Source organism: Nothobranchius furzeri, chromosome 3 (genome assembly GCF_043380555.1).
Source record: "Nothobranchius furzeri strain GRZ-AD chromosome 3, NfurGRZ-RIMD1, whole genome shotgun sequence".
NCBI lineage: Eukaryota > Metazoa > Chordata > Actinopteri > Cyprinodontiformes > Nothobranchiidae > Nothobranchius > Nothobranchius furzeri.
The window spans coordinates 3,604,808-3,620,315 of NC_091743.1; the positions used below are offsets into that span (position 1 = coordinate 3,604,808).

General features: G+C 45.3%; 1 protein-coding gene across 3 annotated transcripts in view; it reads left to right on the forward strand.

Moving 5' to 3' along the window:
* The window catches only part of LOC107397087 (plexin-B1), a 215,833-nt gene that overhangs the window by 159,577 nt on the left and 40,748 nt on the right, over window positions 1–15,508 (forward strand). For 2 of the 3 annotated variants that reach the window (XR_011520067.1, XM_070549100.1), the window contains exons 18-24: window positions 3,483–3,619; window positions 3,708–3,881; window positions 3,966–4,134; window positions 4,228–4,470; window positions 11,512–11,691; window positions 11,782–11,930; window positions 12,091–12,191. Coding sequence is in view for 2 of the 3 variants with exons in the window: in XM_070549100.1 (XP_070405201.1) it covers window positions 3,483–3,619; window positions 3,708–3,881; window positions 3,966–4,134; window positions 4,228–4,470; window positions 11,512–11,691; window positions 11,782–11,930; window positions 12,091–12,191 (1,153 nt within the window). In the remaining variant the exon portion in view is untranslated. The remainder of the gene's footprint in view (window positions 1–3,482; window positions 3,620–3,707; window positions 3,882–3,965; window positions 4,135–4,227; window positions 4,471–11,511; window positions 11,692–11,781; window positions 11,931–12,090; window positions 12,192–15,508) is intronic. The other variant, XM_070549101.1, reaches the window with a different exon arrangement.

The window sequence follows — 15,508 nt, forward strand, 5'->3', positions numbered from 1 at the left end:
CAGAGGATTGCCCCGGGGGGCCACAACAAGCAGCCGGCATAGTCCCGGGAGATATCAGCAGCAAGTCCACAGGCCCGCCCGCAGCCTCCCACCCCCTAGCTGGCCGATCCCGGAACCTAGCGACCCGGGACCCTGGGGTGACCACCCCCGCCGGGGACCCAGCAGAGCCCAGGGACCCAGATCCCACTAGGATTTATCAGGCAGATGCCAAAAATCTTAAACCCCCTGACCCAGGAGCCACGAACACTCAGGCAGACCAAGGCTTCGCACTCCACACCAGGTGTGGCAGGGAGAGGGGAGATAAAGATGTATAGCTTCAAAAGAAGTCCCAGGAGAGGGGAGGAGTCAAAGGCCCCACCTGACCTACAGTGGGGCAAAAAAGTATTTAGTCAGCCACCGATTGTGCAAGTTCTCCCACTCAAAATGATGACAGAGGTCAGTAATTTACATCATAGGTACACTTCAACTGTGAGAGACAAAATGTGAAAAAATCCACGAATTCACATGGCAGGATTTTTAAAGAATTTACTTGTAAATCAGCGTGGAAAATAAGTATTCGGTCATTTCAAACAAGGAAAATCTCTGGCTCTTACAGACCTGTAACGTCTTCTTTAAGAAGCTTTTCTGTCCTCCACTCGTTACCTGTATTAATGGCACCTGTTTGAACTCATTATCTGTATAAAAGACACCTGTCCACAGCCTCAAACAGTCAGACTCCAAACTCCACCATGGCCAAGACCAAAGAGCTTTCGAAGGACACCAGGAAAAGAATTGTAAACCTGCACCAGACTGGGAAGAGTGAATCTACAATAGGCAAGCAGCTTGGTGTGAAAAAATCAACTGTGGGAGCAATTATCAGGAAATGGAAGACATACAAGACCACTGATAATCTCCCTCGATCTGGGGCTCCATGCAAGATCTCATCCTGTGGGGTCAAAATGATCATGAGAACGGTGAGCAAGAATCCCAGAACCACACGGGGGGACCTGGTGAATGACCTGCAGAGAGCTGGGACCACAGTAACAAAGGTCACCATCAGTAACACACTACAACTGCAGGGATTCAAATCCTGCAGTGCCAGACGTGTTCTGCTGCTGAAGCCAGTGCATGTCCAGGCCCGTCTGAAGTTTGCCAGAGAGCACATGGATGATACAGCAGAGGATTGGGAGAATGTTATATGGTCAGATGAAACCAAAGTAGAACTTTTTGGTATAAACTCAACTCGTCGTGTTTGGAGGAAGAAGAATACTGAGTTGCATCCCAAGAACACCATACCTACTGTGAAGCATGGGGGTGGGAACATCATGCTTTGGGGCTGTTTTTCTGCTAAGGGGACAGGACGACTGATCCGTGTTAAGGACAGAATGAATGGGGCCATGTATCGTGAGATTCTGAGCCAAAACCTCCTTCCATCAATGAGAGCTTTGAAGATGAAACGTGGCTGGATCTTCCAACATGACAATGATCCCAAACACACCACCCGGACAACAAAGGAGTGGCTCCGTAAGAAGCATTTGAAAGTCCTGGAGTGGCCTAGCCAGTCTCCAGACCTCAACCCCATAGAAAATCTGTGGAGGGAGTTGAAAGTCCGTGTTGCTCGGTGACAGCCCCAAAACATCACTGCTCTCGAGAAGATCTGCATGGAGGAATGGGCCAAAATACCAGCTACTGTGTGTGCAAACCTGGTAAAGACCTATAGTAATCGTTTGACCTCTGTTATTGCCAACAAAGGTTATGTTACAAAGTATTGAGTTGAATTTTTGTTATTGACCAAATACTTATTTTCCACCCTGATTTACAAATAAATTCTTTAAAAATCCTGCCATGTGAATTCATGGATTTTTTTCACATTCTGTCTCTCACAGTTGAAGTGTACCTATGATGTAAATTACTGACCTCTGTCATCATTTTAAGTGGGAGAACTTGCACAATCGGTGGCTGACTAAATACTTTTTTGCCCCACTGTATACAGTCAGACACAGTCACACACTCCCTCCCTCATGCTCACACACACACAACCAAAAACATTCAACAATGCATGCCGGACACCCACTCATGCTCCCCATACATACCCTATTCACTCTGGTCCCGGTACTGCTGCACAAGGGGTACAACCATCACCGGTTCCCAGAGTTCAACCCTTTCTGCTGGGGTGCTGATGAGCAGGCTCCCCCGCCCAACGCTGAGCGAAGCAACCCACCACCCCAGACCTCAACATTACGGAGCTGTCCACCCCCACAACTTGAGCCCCCAGGCCCCCACCCAGACCTGCTATGGGGCAATGCTGCTGCCAGGCAGCGACCCATGGCCACCGCCAAGACCCCCAAGGGGCCCCACTCACAACCGCCAGTAGTCCACCCCCCGAGGCAACCCAAGCACCTCCAGATGGGGGCAGCAATTCAGTTCAATTCAAGTTTATTTATAAAGCTTCAAATCGCGACAAGAGTCGTCTTAAAGCACTTCACATAATAAACATTCTAATACAGGTCAGTTCATTAAGCCAATCAGAAATAATGTTTCCTATATAAGGAACCCAGCAGGTTGCATCGAGTCACTGACGAGTGTCAGTGACTATACAGCAATCCTCATATTAAGCAAGAATGCAGCGACAGTGGAGAGGAAAACTCCCTTTTAACAGGAAGAAACCTCCAGAGAATCCTGGCTCAGTATAAGCAGCCATCCTCCACGACTCACTGGGGATGGAGAAGACGGAGCAGACACACACACACACACACACACACACACACACACACACACACACACACACACACACACACACTCACACACCAAGTAGTGTTTCTATGGTTACATTGTAATTTCTTAGTAAATATTCTATTTGGTGAGAGATAAACTTTATTATATTTATCCTAGTGGATCTATAATTAAACGGGTAAACTAGTAGTAGCACATCCAACGTCAAAGAGAGTAAAATGTCATTATCAGGAGAGGGAGAATGTTTAAATGGTTAGCAACAGCAGCCCCCCAGTCCCAGACACCCCCAGTGAACCCCCTCACAAGAGCTTCTACTAAACACTGAACAAAGGGTCTTAATACATAGGACCATGTGGTATTTCAGTTTGTCTTATTTAATAACTGCTGACATTTTTTATTCAGCTTTTCCATCACCATGGGGTGCTGTGTGTACATTAATGAGGAAAGAAGATTCACATGCTTGACTTTAGCAAATGACTGCAATATAACAAAGGGTGAAAAATTGGCAGGGGTCTAAACGTTTTTTCGTACCCACTGAGTCTGACATATCATTCAGTTACATGTTATAGGTATTACAGAACATAATTGTGTTTTAGAACCTAAAAGTAAAGTCACAGGTAAATAATTACTTTTACACAGTGGTAACTGGTTTACTAACTCAGATACTTTTTAAAAGAAGTCATTTGTAACTCTAACTAATTACTTTTTAAACGTGGGATGCCCAACACTGGTTATCACACTAAGCTCTTCATTATTTTCCTTCTTCTCAGAACCCGTTTTTAGTGGCAGTGGCTCCTGAAAGGGGTCCAAAGGCTGGAGGAACCACACTAAACATCACAGGCAGAAACCTACGGACGGGTCGCCCTTCTGACCTCACCATCACTGTGGGGGTGGTCCCCTGTAGAATGTAAGAGGCAGTAAATCTCCCACCTTTTGCTACTGGGCAGTGAGGACTGTACCACTCATTGTCACTGGACATGTGTTTTCTGTCTCAGTGTGTCCGAGGTGCAGAGCTCCAGTGTTCAGTGTGTAACGGGCAGCAGTAACAGTACCGGGATTCACCGGGTCATTCTTCATTTTGGCAGCGACAAGTACAGCAGTGATTATTTCTACAACTACACCCACAACCCTTACATCAGCCATGCCCTGCCAGACAAAAGCTTTGTGAAGTAAGTTTTGGCCATTGTCTCCTGGTGACCCTCTACTTTAAAGGACCTTGAAGACTTAAATCGTGTTGTGTCCTTCTCATTTAGTGGTGGCCGACTGATCTCTGTGTTTGGTCATAACCTGGATGTGGTGCAGAACCCACAGATGGTGGTAAGTTTCCTCCCTCACAAGGCTGTGAGGAGGACACGCCAGAGGCTGACCAGGATGGTACCTGACCCGGTCTGTTGTAGTGGATCACTCTGTGCTGCCCAACAGGTGTGTGTGTGTGTGGGGGGGGTGGGGGGTGGGGGGGGGGGTCTGGTCCCTAAATGAATATTCTCTTTTTTTCTTTGCTTTTCTTCTCATCAGTTCAAGGAACGTTGTGAGGTGAATTCCTCCTCGCTGGTGCTCTGTCGCTCTCCGATGGTGAACTCTTCTCTTTTGGGGTCAAAAGTCACAGTGCAGGTTGTACTTGACAACCTTTGCTTTGACTTCAGCAGCTTTAGCTCTCAGACATTCAGCTATGAGCCTAATCCCGTCCTACAGCCCCTCAACAAGAAGGAGCCCCTGAAGGTCTATCACTACAACCCTGGCAGCTTCATCCAGTTGGAGGTCAGAGACAAAAGTGTCCTGTTCTGTCATTCTCTGTAGTTCGAGCTACACAGGTGCTGTGTTGACATTGTGCAAAAAGGAGGATAAAGACTGAAATCCTCACATTTTTTCACACATCAGAGTACCAGACTTTTGCATCTTCTCATTCTTCCATTAACCCTTGATTCACCATCTTCATCGTGTTAGAAATTGTTCTGTAAAACGTTTTTGTGGGTACTGGAACACAGTTAGAGCACATCTATGAGGATGCTGCACAATGATAATGTAATGTTCGATGTCATTAACAGAGTAAACCTCCATCATCTTTGATTTAGTCCTGCTCAACAAAGAGCTGAAAGATGAAACTGAACTAAAACATCACACAGCTGTGATCAAATCCTTGTTATTTTTGATACTTGAAGCCTTTTAAAAGGGACTGTAATATTTGTCATTACAGTGTAGGACTTGTGTTCTGAACTGTTTGGACAAAAGAGTTTTCCATCTTGTGTGATCTTGTGGGGCGATGGTGGCACAGGAGCTAGGTGCCCACCTCATAATCGGAAGGTTGCAGGTTCAAGCCCCGCTCAGTCTGTCGCTGTTGTTGTGTCCTTGGGCAAGACACTTAACCCACCTTGCCTGCTGGTGGTGGTCGGAGGGACCGGTGACCCCTATGTACGGCAGACTCGCCTCTGTCAGCGTGCGCCAGGTCAGCAGGGGCTACAATGTAGCTCATCATCACCAGCATGTGAACCTGTGTGAGACTGACTGTGTTGTAAAGCACCTTGGGGGGTTCCAGAACTCTAGACGACACTATATCAAATACGGGCTATTTACCATTTGATGGATGGCTCTGCTATACTTGTTTATGAGTGAGAAATGGGGCTGGTACCCTAAAGAGTGTAGAGGTCAGTTACTTTACTTGGTAGTAGCTGAGTTAGTAGAAAGAGTGGTCCCTGTCTGTACATCCGTTTCAGGAGGTTTCCTGAGGATGAGCACACCTCTGTACCAAGCACTGTGAAGTCTCACCAGAATGGTGAAGTAAACTAATGGCTCTGGTAAGAAGCAATGTTGACATCAGAATCAAAGATGGCACCAGTGAGTTCGACATGTTATTTCATCCGCTGTCGGTCCTTTTCCTGCTCCGGATCCGATTACCTCTACTAACCTCTTATCTTACGGTTGACTTTCCCTCCTGGATATGATCCAAAAAGCTGGTTTTCTAAAGCTCCAAAGCAGCGAATGCTGAAGTCCCTTCTCCCCACTGTATGTGCTGGCTCTGGCGTTCCTGCTCACGGCCCTGTATCCAGCATGGCTGCACAAGAGGCACCGTTGAAGGGGAAAGCGGGCAGGTCGCCTCGTAAAGCTCAGAGCTCTCCATCAGCTTTCCTTCTTTGTCTCGTTTACCTCACGGCTCCCCAATCCGCCGCTGTGGTGCCACCAGCGGTCACAGGTATAGAGGTTTCCAATGCAGTGGACTGTGTCCTGCAAACTCTGCGTTCCTGAGGTGGTGAGCACTTTCACGTCGGCGGGCCTCCTCAACCTCCACATCAATCAATCTGTTTTCTGAAGGATCATTTCATGGATTGCTCACTAGATTTGTTCTGCCTGACTGAGACTTGGGTCATCCCTGGTGAGTAAGCCATCATTTCTGAATGTTGTCCTGCTGACTGCTCCATAGTGAACACTCTTAGATCAACAGGTCAGGGGGGTGATGTTGGTGGGGGGGGTTGTCTATTTTTTGACCTTCTCTCCGCTGTTAACTTCTCCACAGATTAGGTCTCCCTAGGAGCTTTGAGCTGTCAGCGTTTGAACTCGATTTGAATCAGCCTGTTCTGTGTGCCGGTAGTGATCGTATGATCCAGGGATCATTTTAGGTGACTTCAGCGTTTAGCTCTGTTCTCCTACAAAGCCCTTTGTGAAAGTCTTTTTGGATCTTTTAGACATCTTTGGTTTGTTCATGAACCCATCCATGACGGTTCTCATTCTTTGGATTTAGTCTCATCATTCGGTCTTGTCTCCGATTTACAAACTGATGCTGTGTGTTTCACTGGCCACTTGGCAATCTCCCAGCAAACATGCCCGTTTGGGCCCACCATGGGCTTTTGTGGGCTGTGTCTGAGCTAGCGTGGGCAACGAAACCCCACACTTACCTCAAAGTTCATCCACAAGGATCTTGTGTATGGTTGCATGAATGGGGCCCATATATGTTTTCCCATGTAGGCCCCTATTATATTTATTTAAGGGCAACCCACAGATGAGTCTGTCCAAATCCATCTCATGCTGATCCCTTGTGGGGTGCCTTGGACCAGCCCAGTGGATGATTGCACATGTGCATTAACGTAGAATATTTCTGTGGACATTTAAATTGTGGACAGTTAAAGTCATATAAAGTGTCTATTAATAATAAAAAGGTCTAAGTAGAAGAGAATAACATTTTAAAGTGTAAGAGGCCCAATGTCCACTCTTGTGGACACCGGGCCCTAGGAGGTTGAAATACAGTGAAATGCATTTTGTATCCCTACTTTTGTAACCTGATATTCCAAAGTAGTAAAAGGGCCATTTTTACCAGATAACAGACATGTTTGTCATTAAAGACCACAGCAAGACCTCCACCACAACGTGACAGGCGTGGTGTGGTAAACACAGAGACATTTGGTGGACATATTTCATTGAAGTGTACACAGGAGAACATTTGTCTTCTTAACCTGTTGGAGAGGGACGGGTCGTAAACATCTGGTGTTCTGGGTTCTCCGGCCATGACTACAGTTTATGTCTTTGCTGGTTGATAAATGAACTGGAATAGAGAAACTTTTGGGTTCGTCAGCAGAAGACAGCATTTTGGGAATTGTGACCTTTGGAAGACACATATAAGACAGTTGCATTGTGGGAGGACTGTGGGGGGTGATGTTATTTGTAGTGGAGGTTTGAGCAATGGCTGAAGAAGGTGAAGATCTCTGGGATGTAAACTGTTATGTCTGTGGAAGGGAATCCACCATAGATATATATCTACGGGACTGCACAGCATACCGGATGTTAGCGGTTAGCATGCTAGAGCCATGTTGGTTAGGGTGAATACCATCTCACCTGAAAAAGGAGAAACGGTTCCAAAATAGGTTAAAATTATTGATGAAGCCAAAACTGTGGGACCTGCAAGCAGACTGAAGCCAGGAGTGGAGAGAGAGCAGACGGCTTAAAAGTCCATATCCACGAGAAACTGTGGGGATCAGGCCAGAGATGAAAACAGACATTCTGCTCCTCTTCAGAATGTTAGATGGTTAATATGCTGTTGAGTGATGATGGACTCCCGGCGTGTAACATCGTTTGATCCCACATGAATGATCACTCTTTAAACTGAAGCTGGGATGGAGTACAGCAGACCAGGAAGTTTATCCAGGAGAGCAGGTATGGTGGCTGATGGAAAACATCTCGTTATGATGTTCAAAAAGCGGACATTCCTGATTATTGAATCACCTGCCAGCAAAGTGGTCGGTGGAAACAGTGGACGGGTGTAGAGGACTCCTGATTTGTGTTCCCATGGAGTAGTGGAGGAATCTGGGTTTGGGTTCCTGTGGTGTCGGGAACTGTGGGGTTTGAGGTGGAGGGTTTGCCGTGGAGGAGTTCACCTCCTGAGCCAGGGCAGGAGGTCCAGCAGAGTGTCGACGTACTCTGGCATCAGAGGTTGAGGTCTGGGGGGGAAGAGACTGCTGAAGCTGCTTCTTCCGGACCACAGGCTCCTGCTGGATGGGATCAGTGATGAAAGACGTAGGTTCATTTTTAGAGATGTTATTAATCTCACTCTAGAATTATAGAAAACTATGAGTTATTATCTCTTAATACGACTTAACTACCTCATAATTATGACTTAGTATCTCATAACTATGAGTTATTATCTCTTAATACGACTTAACTATCTCATAATTATGACTTAGTATCTCATAACTATGAGTTATTATCTCATAATATGACTTAACTATCACATAATTATGACATAGCTATCTCATAAGATAGTTACGCAATAATAAAACAATGTTAAAAGAAATAGATAAAAAAGGTCATAACACAAGCAATTAAGATGTAAACCCATCATATAAAAGCCAAACGATAAAAATGTGTCTTCAAACAACTTTTAAAAACCTGCGGTGATGGTGACTGTCCAATAATGAGCAGCAGCCCATTCCAGAGAGTAGGTGCCACGACCGAGAAGGCACAATCACCCCTGGTCCTCTGACTCAGGAGTGTGACCCCCTGTAGATGGAACACACCTTGCGGTTCTCCATTTTAAATAGACCATCAGCCCAGTCTGCCAATCCAATGTTGTAGAGTCACGTCAGCCAATACAGCCCCACAATATACAGAGTCTTAAGGAACTCTGGGCAGACCTCATCCACCCCTGGGGCCTTGCCACAGAGGAGCTTTTTGACCACCTCAATGACCTTGTCTCCAGAGCTCAACCCAAAGTTCCCATACTCTACTTCCTCGCTGTAAGATGTATCGGTGGGATTCTTCAAAGTGCTCTGCCCACTGATCCATTGATCAGCAGCACACCGTCCCCATTGTAAACGGTGTTGGTAGTGCACTGCTTTCTCCTTCTATGGTGCCTGATGGTGGACCAGAGTACGAAAATCTTGCTCCATGGTCTCACCAACCTCCTCCCATGCACAGGTTTTTGTCTCTGCGACCAGGAAGACCCAATAGGACCCTTTCTTCAGCTTGATCCCCAACGGCTGGTGTCCCCCAGAGGGTTCAGGAGTTGTCGCCACGACAGGCAATAATAACCCTGCTATCGTAGCTCCTTTCAACCACCTCAACAATGGAAGCACAAATCATGGCCCACGCGGACTCTGTGTTTCTCGCCTCCCTCAGGACGTGTTCGAAGATCTGTATAAAGTGGGATCGGAAGCTCTCTTTGAGAGGAGACTCCACCAGATGTTCCCAGCAGACACACACAATACATTTAGGCCTGCCAGGTCTGACCGGCATCCTCCTCCACCATTGAAGACAACTCACTGCCAGGTAATGGTCAGTTGACAGCGCCACCCCTCTCTTCATCCAATTGTCCAAGACATGCAGTCGTAGATTAGATGAGACATCATCAAAGTCACCCATTATGACTACAGACCGGTTGCCCTGACATCCCACATCATGAAGGTCCTGGGGAGACTCCTGTTGGTCCACCTGAATAAGCAAACTAGAACATATCAGGACCTGCTGCAGTTTGCTTATCGCCATGGAGTTGGAGTTGAAGATGCCATCATCCAGCTGCTTCAACCAACCCACTGTCATCTGGACAAAGCAGACAGCACTGTCAGGGTCATGTTCTTTGATTTCTCCAGTGCATTTAACACAATCCAACCTGATGTACTTTGCCAGAAACTCCAGAAGACACAGGTGGGGGCCTCAACTATCGCCTGGATTAAAGACTACCTGACAAACAGACCACAGTTTGTGAGGCTGAAGAACTGCACGTCAAACCAGGCGATCAGTAACACTGGAGCACCACAGGGGACTGTACTCTCACCATTCCTTTTCACCCTGTACACCTCAGACTTCCAGTACAAATCAGAGACCTGTCATCTACAGAAATACTCAGATGACTCTGCAGTTGTCGGGTGTATCAGAGATGGACAGGAAGCTGAGTACAGAGAGCTGGTGGAGCGCTTTGTGGCATGGTGTGGAAACAATCATCTGACCTTGAACGTGAACAAAACAATGGAGATGATTTTAGACTTCAGAAGAAACAGGGTGGAGTCAAACACTGTTTCCATCATGGGAGAAGAAGTGGAGGTGGTTGAGGAATACAAATACCTTGGAGTTCACCTGGACAACAGACTGGACTGGAGAAAGAACAGCGAAGTTGTTTACAAGAAGGGGCACAGCAGACTGCACTTCTTGAGGACGCTTAGGTCCTTCAATGTCTGTAGCAAGATGCTGCAGATCTTCTACAAGTCTGTTGTTGAGAGTGTAATCTCTTCAGCCATCGTCTGTTGGGGTAGCAGCATCAGAAGCAGGGACCTGAAAAGGCTCAACAGCCTAATAAAAAAGGCTGGTTCTGTTCTGGGGACGACTGTGGAACCACTGGAGGAGATGATGCAAAGAAGGATTCTCCAGAGAATCAAGAAAATGATGGACAACCCTGAGCATTCTCTTCACAAGACTGTCCGACAACGGAAGAGTGTCTTCAGTCAGAGGCTTCTTCAGTTTGGCTGCAACACTGACCGCCACTGGAGATCCTTCCTGCCAACAGCCATTGTAATATACAACAACTCTTTGATGACTTGATTATTATTATTATTATTCTGAGCTACTACAGCAATCAATTTCCCTCTGGGATTAATAAAGTATTTTTGAATTGAATTAAACTACGACCTAAGTTATCCTGTTGCCCTGTGCCTAAAACGATCTGTTTCAAATAGTTGTTTATTGTGACACCACAAATAGGGACATTGGCATAGAACCCCTCCCCCATCACAGAAGGCTCTACTTCTAGCCCCTGCTAGATATTGGAGATCCTCAGCTCATAGCAGCCAGTCAAGGAATGGTTGGGTGTGGCCAGCATCAGCCAGCATTAAAGTGACAGCCCCAAAGTGACTCATTCAGTCAAGGATCAAGCTGCTGATATTGCTTTATGGGATTTTAGGTAAGAAACATAAAGTCCAAGTTCATAGAGAAACCATTTTTCTCTTCTTATTTTTGACATATGACCAGTCACTTTGAGTCGCTCATATTTCCTGCTCGGATTAGAAGAGCTTGTAACAATTACACGCCACATTGTCAAATTGGCATTCATGGACTCAACCATCTTAGTTTGCGATGAGGAAGCCCCCTAACCCCCCCCCCCCCCCCCCCCCCCCCCCCCCCCATGCACGCGCTCCGACGATTATCCTAACTGAAAGGGTTGCAGAATGAAACTGCCCTGGGGCACAGCGACAGGCAGCAGCTGCCGAACACAGGCAACACCAGACCCTCCGACCACCATTAACAGGCAAATGATTTATGCCTGGTCTTGTTTTCGGTCTGGCCTTGTGAGGTGAAGGGAAGTTGAATCTTTCTGTGACTTTTCAGGGAGACAACCTGGACCTGGCCATCACAAAGGAGGAGGTGGTGGTGTTGATAGGGGAGGGGGTGTGTGCTGTAAAGACCCTGACCAGGAACCATCTGTACTGTGAGCCTCCTCCTCAGCAGCCTCTTCCAGGGCCAACGTGCAGGAAGTGTGAGGGCTTCGACTATCTTCCTGAGTTCATAGTGAGTTCACCATGTTTTCACTTCTCAAACTGCTCCATGTGAGCATGCTACATCCTGCTGCTGCTGTTTAAAACAGATTGTGTATTCTAGGTACAAATGGGTAACCTGAACTTTTCTCTGGGGAAAGTTCAGTATGACGACCTCAGCCTGTCTGTCTTTCCTCTGGAGGCTCAGATTGGAGTCGGGGTTGGGGCTTCTCTAGTTGTTCTGCTTGTCCTTATCGTTGTGCTCATCTACAGGTTAGTGAGTCTGCAGCCGTTTGTTGTTTAGCTTAAGACTGAAACCTCAGGTAGCCTCACCACTCATAAAAGTGTGAAATGTCTTCATAAACTGGAAATCTGATTGTGCTGTCCTTGTTTCTGTATACCCACTGACTGTTGTGTGTTTGCTCCTCATCAGGAGGAAGAGTAAACAGGCTCTCAAAGACTACAAGAAGGTCCAGATCCAACTGGAGAACCTAGAAACAAACGTGAGAGACCGCTGCAAGAAAGAATTCACAGGTTAGAGTGTGAGCAGTGCAAAATGTCATGATACACACTAGGGTTGGGCAATTGGTATAGTTTTCCAACCGCCAATAGTTAGGGCGACGCATCCATGCATGTGACTCTTTGATGCATATGTAATAAAGTCAATAAGAGGGTAAATTGGATTAAATAAATTGCTTAAGAGCTATTTATTTTTATTGTCATTACTTGTGACCCATAGCTGTGATAATCTATTAATTATAGAATAGCACCTGCTTGGTCTTTAAGATGATTAGGCAGAAGATTCTAAGACTCTTTGTTTATTCAGGGACTGTCATCACTTCGTTTATAATTAAAGAACCAGTCAGGTTTGCAAACAAATAATAATTTATTTTACAAACAATTTAAGACTTGACAAATGGTTTAAACTATTATTTACTGTGAGTGAATGCAAATTAAGAGATGGGTGTCTGGAACTAGGTGTGAATATAGTATTTCAGAGTCGTATCATGAGAAAGCCGAATCCTGGATGGAGGAAATTTGGCTTGCAAGTAAGCTACAAGCTTTTATTTGTCAGACTGCATACAGACGCTATCTCACTGTGTTCTACGTACCCGAGTGGAGGCGCCCTTGTGGATCCGAAATGTCAGGGGGTTGGAGACCCCGAGTACAGAAGTCCGTAGACTAACTCCTAGTACGACCAGGCCGGTCCAGTATCGTTCCAGGTAACACAGGTGGGCTGGATGGAACCAAGCGTCTCAAAACCGCTCTGAAGGAGTGTCGCAAAATCAGCTTTGTTCTGCAGGAAAAATATCTTGTTGTCCTCAGCTTGCAGGTGCAAAAGCTTAAGGTTTTGACAGCATGTCAAAATCCTTCTGGTGAAAGAGGCTTGCTCAGGCGGCCGTTCTGAGCTTCTCTCTGTCTCTCTCTCTCTCTCTGTCTGCCTGACTGGCTGAGACTGAGAGTGAAGCTCTTTTTAAGGCCTGGAGTTATCTCAGAAGTTGCCAAGCATCTCAGAACACAGTCTCCGATTCTGAACACATGTGGGACAAGGTTACTTATGTGTTATGTCTTTATCTTAGCCTTACTCTGTCTGCAAGTGTGATGACCTAATCCAGTAAACATACTTAGTATCATTGATCTTGGTATCATTCATAGATGATGATTTAAAAGGACTTAATCAGTACTCATGAAAGTCTAGGACATCACACATTACCCCTTATGTCCCAATGATAAGGTGAGTCAGAATAAAAAACAAAACATTTATCATCACTCCTAAATTCGACATTTCAATACTGGTCACTTCATCTTCTATCAGGGGTCATACTCTGCTTGACGTTATCTTGTTTCTTCTCATAATCAGTTTTTTTTGGGTATTTAACAGACGCACAAGCGTCAGATAGTCAGCAGATTGTCAAGAGGAATCAGCTAATTATTTTACTCGAAGAAGGACGCCTGATCCCTCCTGTCTGAATAGGTCAGCGTGGCTCAGCAATCTCCTTTGTTTGGGTTCAGATAAGGAAACAGTGTGATTTTCATTTTCAGGGCATGCGGCCCTGAGAAGTGGCATAATTACACTCAGTCACGTTAAAAGGAAAACACAACAATTAAATTTACTACGAAACAACCGAATCACTCAGTAAGCTAAATGACATTCCTCAGCTAAATCCTATTTATAAATAAATTTAGATTTCGTGTTCTGGGTGAAAGAGTTTGGTTTGCAGCTAAGCTAAATTATTTCGTAATATGAAACAGGCATTCCTGACACAATCTGTTGGAAGTGTCTACCTCACCCAGTTAGGAGACCCCCTTTTGGATCCGAGATGTCAGGAGAGATGATGACCCCCAAGCACGAGGTGGGTAGAAGAACCGTAGTGCGACCAAATCGGTCCTGAGATGCCTCCGGGACACAACGACTGATGAAACTGGTTGCGTCTCAAAAATCAATAACTCTGAAGGAGTTTTGCGTCAGCTTGTTGCAGATGGCATTTGTTGTTGAAGCAATTCTATCTGCGTGACAGAAAAGCTTAGTAGAGGTTTCGAGCGGCCGATCCGATCCCCTGGACTCTCGTGCCACGGAGAGATTTTGGTGAGCTCAAGAACTGAATTTGAACTGAGGAGTTTAGGTTTTAACAAACCTCAGGACACGGCCTCTCAGAGACAGAAAGCTTTGGTGTTATGAAGCAAAGACATGTGAGTGCAGTAAGCTTAACCTGATTTACTGTGTCCTGCATGGTGTGTATAAGTGCACATGACCTTCTTTACACTGTTAAACATTACCGATTATCATAAACAACAATTATTATCAACCAAAGAATAATAATTCATTTCAGTAATTAAATACATTTATTATGAACCTTTGATTATTTATGAACATTGTAATAAGACGGTGAAAAGATTTTATTAAAAATTATTCTTTTAAATCTTGAAGTGTCCTTCATCTTGCGGATGGAACAGCAGTCAGATTAAAGATGGTTTACAGCAGACTTTGTGTCTCCTGTGATGGATAATCTGTAGATAGAAGTACAGCCAGGACAGCTTGACCCAGCAGAGGAAGTGTGAGCTTTGGGTCACAAATGAGGCCATTCATGTCGCTACACATGAATTATAAAATCTTCAACCAGGATTATTTAACAATGTCTTTCATTTATCTTTAGGTGTGAATGAAACAAATTTCATAATTTGCATATAATTTTACTACATGTCCACCTCTGTGGACAGCGTGCATTCTGAACATGGAACGTGTTGACTGGACTTACCAAAGTCCACACGGAGGGTCTCAATGCAATAAAGTACTCAACAGCTGTGCTTAATAGCAAAAACAAATAAGTAAATCACAGTTTTGAGAAACTGTCCACTGTAGTGACCATTTTGCAACAAGGAGTTAACTTTTTAGCATTATGTTCTAGTTAAGTAGCCTCAGGCCTTAATTGACCTTGGTGGCTCAACAGAGCACCGCTGCGGCTGTTTTGATTCTTTAGGCAGGCTTTGCCTCCTCTGTTTCACATTTTCAACCCTTTTCCTCTCCACCGCTCTGTGCTTCCTAGATACCACACGTACAAAGCAATCCATACACTCATTTATCCAAACAACAATAAAAGCAGACAACATCTAAGACAGCAAACAACAGAATAACTAGAGCTCGTTTGTAATTCTCTGGCTAAAATGCTCAAAACCCAAGCCAAATACAGACAGCGTTCAGAGAATCTGTTAAAACCATCCTATTTATGGCGGACAACACCATATATTTCTTACACCAGAGTTGCATTTCTAATTTTGGCTAAAATGCAGAAAACCAAGCCAATAAAGACAGCATTCAAAAGAACCCGTCTAAACCGTCCTATTCACGCCGG